This window comes from Fukomys damarensis, unplaced genomic scaffold (assembly GCF_012274545.1).
Source record: "Fukomys damarensis isolate Sample0158 unplaced genomic scaffold, DMR_v1.0_HiC HiC_scaffold_19, whole genome shotgun sequence".
NCBI classification, from domain to species: domain Eukaryota; kingdom Metazoa; phylum Chordata; class Mammalia; order Rodentia; family Bathyergidae; genus Fukomys; species Fukomys damarensis.
The window spans coordinates 62,042,031-62,051,122 of NW_022900931.1; the positions used below are offsets into that span (position 1 = coordinate 62,042,031).

The window sequence follows — 9,092 nt, forward strand, 5'->3', positions numbered from 1 at the left end:
TTTTTTTTGTTTGTTTGTTTTTTTTAGACACGGTCTCACTATGTAGTTGAGACTGACCTGGAACTCACTGTGTAGCCCAGGCTGGTCTCGAACTCGCAGCGATCCTCCTGCCTCAGCCTCCTGAGTGCTGGGATTACAGGTGTGAGCCACCATGCCCGGGCCCATTCCTTTTTAAAAATGTTTTTCTTTTGAGACAGTCTCACTAAAATACTAAATGACCCCGCTTTGGTTTGAATTTGGCATCTACCTCAGCTGCCTAGAGTGCTGCTATATACACACACGACCACGCCTAGTTTAATTTTGTTTAATCTGGGGATTTAACATATTTCTTTGGCCAGCTACTTAATTCGCATCAATTCTTCGTTGCTTACTAACCCTGGACACGAGGATGTTTCTCTAAAAACACTCAACTATTAACCTGAGTTGGAGGAAGGTCCTGGGAGCTTTCGCTTTTGGCTAAATTGAGTAACAGTGGACGGATAAAATAATTTAACTAGCCCTAAATCCTGTTTATCTTGGCCTCTTCCATCTGGCAAAAAACCTTGCAGTCTCCCTTCACTCCTTTTTCCTCAGCCTATAGGTGCATTCATCACTGAGTGCTTTTAACCTTCAAAACACAAAAATTGGACCCTGTTTTTCTCTCCTGCTGTCCCTACCCCCGCCTAAGCACCATCATCTTCCACCGGGCAATCTGTGCCTCTTCTCTGAACCTTCCTGTGGCTCCCATCACACTCAGCAGAGGGCCAGGTTCTCAGCACGGCCCAGGGACTCCCCCAAAAGAGTCTCCCAGCTGTGCCTCTCTGCTTTTGCTGGGTCTGCGCAGCTGGCTGTTCCCTTGACTGGCCTGCTGTCCCCGAAGCTCTCTGGGGCTGTGGAGATTCTTTCTTTTATCCCAGCCAGCGCTCAGAGGTGATTTTATCTTAGGGGTCCTTCCTAAAAACCGCCAGGTGGGGAAACCACCTTCTGCTCTGCGTTCCTTCCTTCCTGCCCTGCACACTCCACTCCACTGGTCTCAAAAGGAATCTGTCTCACTGGACTATGAGCCCAGGAGGGTAGGACCAGGCTATCATCTCAGCCCTAAGTGTGTCCCAAGACTGCCCTACCCTGGCTGTGCCCTGAGCAGTGGGCATGCAGATGTGTGTAGATCATGTTGGATAAAGTAGAATATTTTTGGATCTTAATTGGCTCTGAGATTCTAGAATCAAGAGCTACTTCCATGAAGTTGAATAAGTGTTCTTGGGTGGGTGAATTTTTAATTTCTTGCAATGCTGAGGATCTAAAACAAAACAAAACAAAATTGCTAGTAACCCAGCAGTGTTCTACCGCAAGCTGCATCCTCAGCCTTTGAAAATTTTAAGACAGGGTCTTCCTAAGTTGCCCAGGCTGGCCTCACACTTGCTACCCTCCTGCCTCAGCCTCCTGAGTAGTTGGGATTACAGATGTGTGCCACAATGCCCAGCGAAACTTGTGAATCTTTATAAGCCTTCAACAGATATTTCCCAGCCCGTTACCTGGGGTGGGATGGAGTTGGGAAGTAATCGTGCATGCCCTTCTCTCAAAGGTGAAGAGGCAGCATGTAGGGAGCATTTGTCACCTGCCACATAACAATTTTTCCATCAGTGAAGGAGCACACAGCGGTGGCCCCATAAAATTGTAATGGAGCTGACAAATAACTAATGACATTGTGGCCCCTGTGACATGGCAGTGACGCTGGCGTAAACACTACTGAGCTGCCGGGTATATAAAATAATAGGATGGCTAGGTGGCACATGATTACTATCCCAGTTACTTGGGAGGCTGAGGCAAGAGGATCCCAAACTCCAGGCCAGCCTGGGGATTTTAGTAAGACCCTGCCTCAAGGTAATAAAAAGAGCTGAAGGCTGAGGCCTGAGGAATATGTATGAGCCCAACCTGGCCAATTTAGCCACTTAGCAAAACCCTGTCTCAAAATAAAAAATACAAAAACTGGGCTGGGGATGTAGATCAGCAGTACTGTGCCTGCCTGCTAAGCCTGAAGCCCTGAGTTCGATTTCCAGTGCCAAAAAACCCACAAAAACAGACACTGTGTGGAGATGTAGCTGAGTGGGACAGCTCTGGGTTCAATCTCCAGTACTGCAATACATAGATATAAACGAATAAAATAATTGGAGATGTAGCTAGTGGTAGAGGGCTTGCCTACCATGTATGATGGCCTGGGTTCAATTCTCATTGTTGCCCCCAAAAAAAACAAAAACCCAAACTACACAAAAAAACCAAAAAACACAGATACATGCACAGAAACAAACAAACAAAAACCTCACAGAAACACACAGTTGATATTGATGAATGAATGGGCTATGTTGCTAGTTTATTTTCTCTATCATTTATTTCAGTAAAATCTGTTTTTTGTTGTTGTTTGTTTATTTTTTGAGACAGGGTCTCACTATGTAATTGAGACTGTCCTGGAGCTCACTGTGCAGCCCAGGCTGGTCTCGAACTCACAGCCATCCTCCTGCCTCAGCCTCCCGAGTGCTGGGATTATAGGTGTGTGCCACCACGCGGTTTTTTTTTTTTTTTTTTTTTTTTTTTTTTTTTGTACCAGGGATCAAACTCGGGCCCTTGTGCTTGGGAGGCAGGCAGCAGAACCACTGAGCCAAATCCCCGGCCCTAGGCTTGAAGTTTTGATCTTCCTCCCTCAGGGTCCTGGAGTGCTGAGATTACAGACCCATGCCATCAGGCCTGGCTTGATTCAATACTCTTTTACAAACTTTTTTGTGTTGCTTGAAAAAGATATAAAGGGCTGGGGATTTAGCTCAGCTCAGCGGTTCAGTGGCCTGCCTTGCAAGCGCAAGGACCAGAGTTCGATCCCCAGCGCCAAAAAAAAAAAAAAGAAAATGATATAAAACCTAGTATCATTTGAATGGCCTCCTCTGTGTGCCTGGCCCCAGGTGCTGGGTGCCCAGTCCTCATCAGTGTCATCAATTCTCAAGGCTTTAAAAAATTTTTTTGCAGTGCTGGGAATGGATGCATGCTAGGCAAGCATTCTACCCTGAACTACACCCCTACTCCTTTTTTTTTTTTTTTCCTCTCCAGGCAAGGCTTTATTGGGGTAAAGAGCTACCAGGATACCTCATACAATGGTGAAAGAGCTTTTGTTTTGTTTTGTTTTTGGTACCGGGGATCAAACTCGGGCCCATGCGCTTGTGAGGCAGGCAGCGAAACCACCGAGCCAAATCCCTGGCCCTACCCCTACTCCTTTTTATTTTTGTTTTGAGACAGGTCTCATTAAGTTGCCCTGCCTGGGCCTGAATTTACAGTCCTCCTGCCTCAGCCTTTGAGTATCTGGGATTACAAGCCTCTGCCACCATGCCAGGCTCACTAGTATTTAGAGGGGAAGGGAGGGACCTAGCAGCTGGTGCAGCTGCCTAAAACCTAGGTCCTCGGTCTTCCTGCCCACAAGGCCAGCGTTTTCTCAAGTGCGTTCAGCATCACTGTGGTGGCGCTTAACACAGCCCAGGTGTGTGCTGAACATCAGCGGTCAGGTCATTTAGGCCCCATGCCAGCCCTCTGAGAGAAGGCCCTATTTTACAGGTGGGGAACCAAAGCACAGAGCATTTAAGCAATTTAGCTGGACATGGTGGTGGTACATGTCTGTAGTCTGGGCACTTGGGAGTCCGAGGTAGGAGGATCTCTGAGTTCCAAGCCAGCTGGGAATTCATATCCATGGGAATGCATATCCATAGCAAGACCCTGCCTCAAAGAGTTAAAACAGCAACAACAAAGGGCCAGGCATTTAGCTCAGTGGTTCTGCCACCTGCCTTGCAAGCGCAAGGTCCTGAGTTTGATTCCTGGTACTGCAAAAATAAATAAGCAGTTTGCCCCACTCAGCAATATTGATGAGGTGGTCTTGATTGCGGGGTGACACTGGAGCAGGAATGGGACTTGCTTGGGCGAAGCACGGTGGCCGTCCGGAAGGCGACTGAGGGAAGGGAATGCAGGCAGCAGCAGGGAGCTTGGCCCCAGGGCCCCAGGAGGGACACAGCTCCTCATAGCTGGGGCTGAGAGTGGCCTGGTGCTCTGGCTCTGAGAGAGGAAGGATTGAGCTGACCGAGGTGGTCAGGCGCCCCATGCCGCACTGACTTGAGGGCACAAAGGAAGTGACAGGTTGCCCAAGGTGGAGGGGTGAGCAGTGTCTGGGTATGGATGCTGTCATCTGTGCTTTTCTAAGCCCTTGTCTTTTGTGGCATTTTGGTGTCTTTTAGGAGTCCAGCCTAGTGTTTGTCATTGCTCTTTGATGGAATGTGCCTTGGTTTGAGTATGGTAATCTGTTTTGTTTTGTGTTGTGTTTTTTTTTGTTTTTCTTGGTACATTTTAGGTATACAGTACAGTTACATTCATCACTGGGATCTCTTACCTTTATGTGACAGGTCTTGGTTCTCATCTTTTCCCCTTACCCCCGCCCTCCCTTCACCCCCTTGTTTGTTTTTCTTTGTTTTTTTTGTTTTTTGAGACAGGGTCTCACTCTGTAGCCCTGGCTGTCCTTGAACTCATGGCGATCCTCCTATCTCAGCCTCCCGAGGGCTGGGACTACAGTCTTGCGCCCCACACCCACCTGGTAAGCCTTTTTGGCTGGAAGTGGCTTGCTGTCCGCACTGTCCCACTACGGGAGAGGGTGGCTTCGATCACTGAGTGATGGCATGTCCGTGAGGGCTGCACACGTCCTCTTCCCAGCAGACACCTCTGCTTCAGCAGGCTCACCTGTACACTGCCATATCCACCTCCACGGTCTTCATGGCCCTTACTCCGCTTGCCACTCTGCAGTATGGAAGACCTTGTAGGTATCTTCATTCTTTTTTTCTCTTTTTGATTGTTTGAGATGAGTTCTCACTATATAGCCCAGGCTGGCCTTAAATTTATGACAATCCTCCTGCCTCAGTCTCCACAATGCTGGGACTGCAAGCTTGTGCTACTACATCTGGTTCAACAACTTTTTTTTTTTTTTTTTTTTTTTTGTATGAGGAATCAAACTCAGAATCTTGCGCTTACCAGGCAAGCATGGTACCCCTGGGCTACATCCCTGACCCTTCACCATCCTTTTTTATGTTTTATTTTGAGACAGGGTCTTGCTAAGTTGCCCAGGCTGGGCTTAAAATTGGGATCCTCCTGCCTCAGCCTCCTAGAGCTCTGGGATTATTATAACCATGTGCCACCATGACTGGCTTTATTCACTTATCAGTATGGATTCTGGATTTCTATTTTATTCAGTAATTATAGGCTATAACTTATTTTTACTGTTATTTTTATTTATTTATTTTTTTGGTACTGGGAATCAAACTCAGGACCTTATGCTTGCCAGGCAGGTGCTGTGCTGCTAAGCTACATCCCAGGCCCTTATGTATTTATTTATTTGCAGTACCAGGGATTGAACTTGCATTTGCGAGGCAGGTGTGGTGCCACTGAGCTAAATCCCCAGCCCTTTATTTTGTTTTTTTTTGAGGCAAGGTCTCATGTAATTCACACTGGCCTTGAACTCACTATGTAGCCCAGGGTGACCCTGAACTTATGTTGATTTTCCTGCCTCAGCCTCCCCAATACTGGGATTGCAACCATGTGCCATCAAGCCCAGGTTTCATTATTTATTGATTTTGCCTTGCTGGGGATCAAACCTCGGCCTCATACATGCTATGCAAACAATTTACCACTGAGCTACATCCCCAACCCTAAAAAAAAAAAAAAAAAAAAAAACCTCTTAAAAATTTTTTTTAACATTGAGACTGACTTGTCATGATGATCAGGCTGGCCTCAAACTCACCATCTTCCTGCCTTATCCCTGAATGCTGGGATTACAGGTGTGTGCCACTAGGTCCATCTTGTGCTTTTCATTACTTTTACGTTGAAATCATTCTAGATTTGGCCAGCAGCACCTTTTCAGTGGGCTCCTGTGTGAGTGCGGATCTTTTGGGAATAGGAGATCTCCTGATGGGTTGGATAGTCTGTGTGTGGGTGGGGTGGAGTGGGTTTAGTTTTTGGCAAATACTTACTGCCCAGACCTGGGATAAAGCCATGCTAAAGACAGACCAAAGTCCTTGCCTCTGTAGAGCTTCTTTTGTGTGTGTGGCGCTTTGATTCTGGCCCAAAGCACTGCAGAAACAGTGATGCCAGCTCCTGGGGCGGGATGGCGAAGGTTTGAGGAGGAAAATCAGCATTTTGGACAGTTTAAATGTGACACTGGGAGGGGCAACATCTTCCCTTCCCTCCTCGCGTTCCACAGCCCCAGTTAATGGCTCCCCGCCCTTCCTCACTGAACAGCTGGTGCAATGCAGACTCCTCTGGCCATTCCAGTGCCTGTGCTCCGGTTCCCCCGCGGCCCTGATGGCTTGAGCCGTGGCTTTGCCCCTGATGGACGCAGGACCCGCCTGAAGCCAGAAGCACCTGGAAGCCAAGAGTGTCCTGTAGGTCAACAATCCCAGGAATCCCGGGAGCAGCGCGCCCGAGCCGCCCTTCGGGAGCGCTACTTGCGCAGCCTGCTGGCCATGGTGGGTCGCCAGGTGAGGTTCACACTGCACGAGGGTGTGCATGTGACCGCCCACTTCGGAGCCACCGACCTGGACGTGGCCAACTTCTACGTTTCTCAGCTGCAGACTCCCATAGGTATACAGGCGGAGGCCCTGCTTCGCTGTAGTGACATTATTTCTTACACCTTCGAGCCATGAAGTCAGTACTGTGTTCACCCTTCCACTGTGGGCTTAGCTGCGGTATCCCAGGTTTCTTTCCTGACCAGGAACTCGGGGGCCTGAGGAGTTCTGGGTTCCCTTGGAATTCTAGCCAATCTCCAAGCATTTGTGGCTGTTGAGGACCTCCAGGGTCTACTCAATAAAACTGCAGCCCCCGGAATTCTGATGTCACCGAAAGACTGTTCGACCTCCGAGTTCTGAACTCTACCGAATATGGGCCAGGTGCCAGTTCCTGAAGACAGGGCAGAGGGCTGGGTTGAAGGAAGGCAAACTGTAGGGCGGGGAACTGTATTCAAGAGTTTGCAAAATTCCCCAGTGCTCCCGTCCCGTTAAAGAAGCAATCATCCCAGCACAATTCAACTCTTGGTTTTCTTTTCAAATGTTTGGGCTGTCTGAGGGATGGAATCTTCTTTGGGAGGTGGTAGGGTGGTTATCCAGGTTCAGGATCCTGTGGGCCTGGGTGGAGATGGTGAGGAACCTGGATATGTGTGCAGGGCTGCTCCCCACAACTTCTCAAGGGGAGATCTGTACTATGGCAGTTTGGGTGGGTGAGGGGTGGAGCTTTCTTTTTAAGCCAAGGAGTGTGGTTCACACTGGGTTACGTGGCTGCACACAGGTGTCACTTCTGGGGTCCCACTGTGGAGAGGTGTGGACTTGCACTCAGCTGATTTTTTTTTTTTGGTGTCAGGGTTCGAACTTGGGTCCTTGCACTTGTGAGGCAGGCAGCAGAACCACTGAGCTAAATCCCCAGCCCCCTGCTGATTTGTTTCTTGCAGGTGGAGAGAATGGAAAGTCGTGAACAAGAAAAAGCAGAGGATTAGTGGTTAGCATGAAGCTCCACCCTACCTCCATTGTCCTCTGGCTCCCCCCTTTCCTGCTTTTTAATGAGGCAGTCCATATATGCTTCATTTAATCCTTATCATTCAGCAGATGATATTTAAAGTAGTTTGTGTCCCCTGTTGAAAAGATAGGTTTTTTGTTTTTGTTTTTGTAGTTCAAGCTGGCCTCGCACTTTAAAAAAATCCTCCTGCCTCAGCCTGCAGGCACTACCATACCCGGCTTCCTGTCCCCTATTTTAGTCCTCTCAAGTTCGGAATTTAAGTGAAGCCTTCCAGTAAGAATAAAAGACATTTGTTTTATTAGTTGCGAACACGCGCTTGTAGGTGATGCTGAATGGGCCAGTCAGTCCCAAACGCCCCATTAGTCCATTCACTACGCCACCTCTGGCGAGTTCCAGGCCTAGCTCTCCGACTGCCTTAGCAAGTTGGTGGCTTGCTCCGCCCCAAGCCCCTTTCAAGGTTTCAACCAGCCGGTAGGGGCTCTGTGGGCGGGGAAAGGATAGCGAAAGTGCCGAGCCGAAACCTGAGCATTGAATTGTGCCCTGGGGGCGTGGCTCGCGCTAGTGATGGTTTGGTGATCTACCTTCATTGCCCGGTGTTTGGATCGGCAGATTCATCTCTCCCTTTTGGGAACTCTTCTCCCATTAAAAAAAAAAAAAAAAAAATCAGGTATAGGATATTCCTCATGGACTCGCATTTAATTTAATATTGTAATTTAGATTTTTTTTTGGTACCGGGAATCGAACTCAGGACATCGCACTTGCCGGGCAGGCGCTATGCCGCTGAGCTACATTCCCGGCCCTGTAATTTAGATTTTATGCGGAGCTGCCGAGATACCTAGAACTACTGATGAAACTGCAGCCCGCAAATCGAAGCCTAGAATCTAGAAAGAGGGCAGCAGATTGAGTGTCCAGACAGGATCCCTCTGTCATCACCCGTCACCTGTACGTATTCATATGATTAGCGGAGCCCCCTTCGCCTTTCCTTTCCACGTCTCTAGCCATTTAATCCCTCCTCGCAAGTTGGCCTAGCTCCAGCCCAACATATGTTTTCATTCTGTCAACGCCATTCTCCCCGTGATTTGGGCTCGTGACGAATGTGCGACAGTCTGAACATAGTTACCTAGGTGGAGGCGGGGCTGGAAGGGGGCTGGAGGGGGCGGGGCGGTTCAGGTTCGCGCCTGCGCGCTGCTCTAGGAGACGGCGTCTACTTCGGTCCGCCCCTTGCGTTCTGCAGTTCCGGCTTTGCAGATTCGCTGCTCACGTTTCTTTTTCCCGTGCTTCCTCCTTCTCTTTGTTTCCTTCTTTATGTTTCATGCTAGGCATATCTCCCTGAAAATAGCTTATATCGATTTTAGCCTCTCTTAATGCTTTGCAGACTCTTCGGTCTCTAGCGAAAGTGCGAATACGAACGAGCAGGCACGCGCGGGGCTCGGCGGAGGCGCGCTTGGGCTCCCGGCGACGACGACAGAGACGACAAGGAGAGGGGACGGAGGCGGCACCTGAAGCAGCGGTGGAGCCCATGCCCCGGGACGGCGGGT

The 9,092-nt window shown here is 49.0% G+C and overlaps 2 protein-coding genes across 3 annotated transcripts in view; both read left to right on the top strand.

Moving 5' to 3' along the window:
- Positions 1-9,086, top strand: part of Gemin7 (gem nuclear organelle associated protein 7) — a 15,090-nt gene extending 6,004 nt beyond the window's left edge. For both annotated transcript variants that reach the window (XM_033765846.1, XM_033765845.1), the window contains exons 2-3: positions 6,289-8,496; positions 8,930-9,086. In XM_033765846.1, the coding sequence (XP_033621737.1) occupies positions 6,297-6,692 (396 nt within the window). In that variant the 5' untranslated portion in view covers positions 6,289-6,296 and the 3' untranslated portion in view covers positions 6,693-8,496; positions 8,930-9,086. The remainder of the gene's footprint in view (positions 1-6,288; positions 8,497-8,929) is intronic.
- Positions 6,927-9,092, top strand: part of Ppp1r37 (protein phosphatase 1 regulatory subunit 37) — a 35,826-nt gene continuing 33,660 nt past the window's right edge. Inside the window, exons 1-2 of the mRNA XM_033766002.1 lie at positions 6,927-6,935; positions 8,946-9,090. Coding sequence (XP_033621893.1) covers positions 6,927-6,935; positions 8,946-9,090 — 154 coding nt within the window. The remainder of the gene's footprint in view (positions 6,936-8,945; positions 9,091-9,092) is intronic.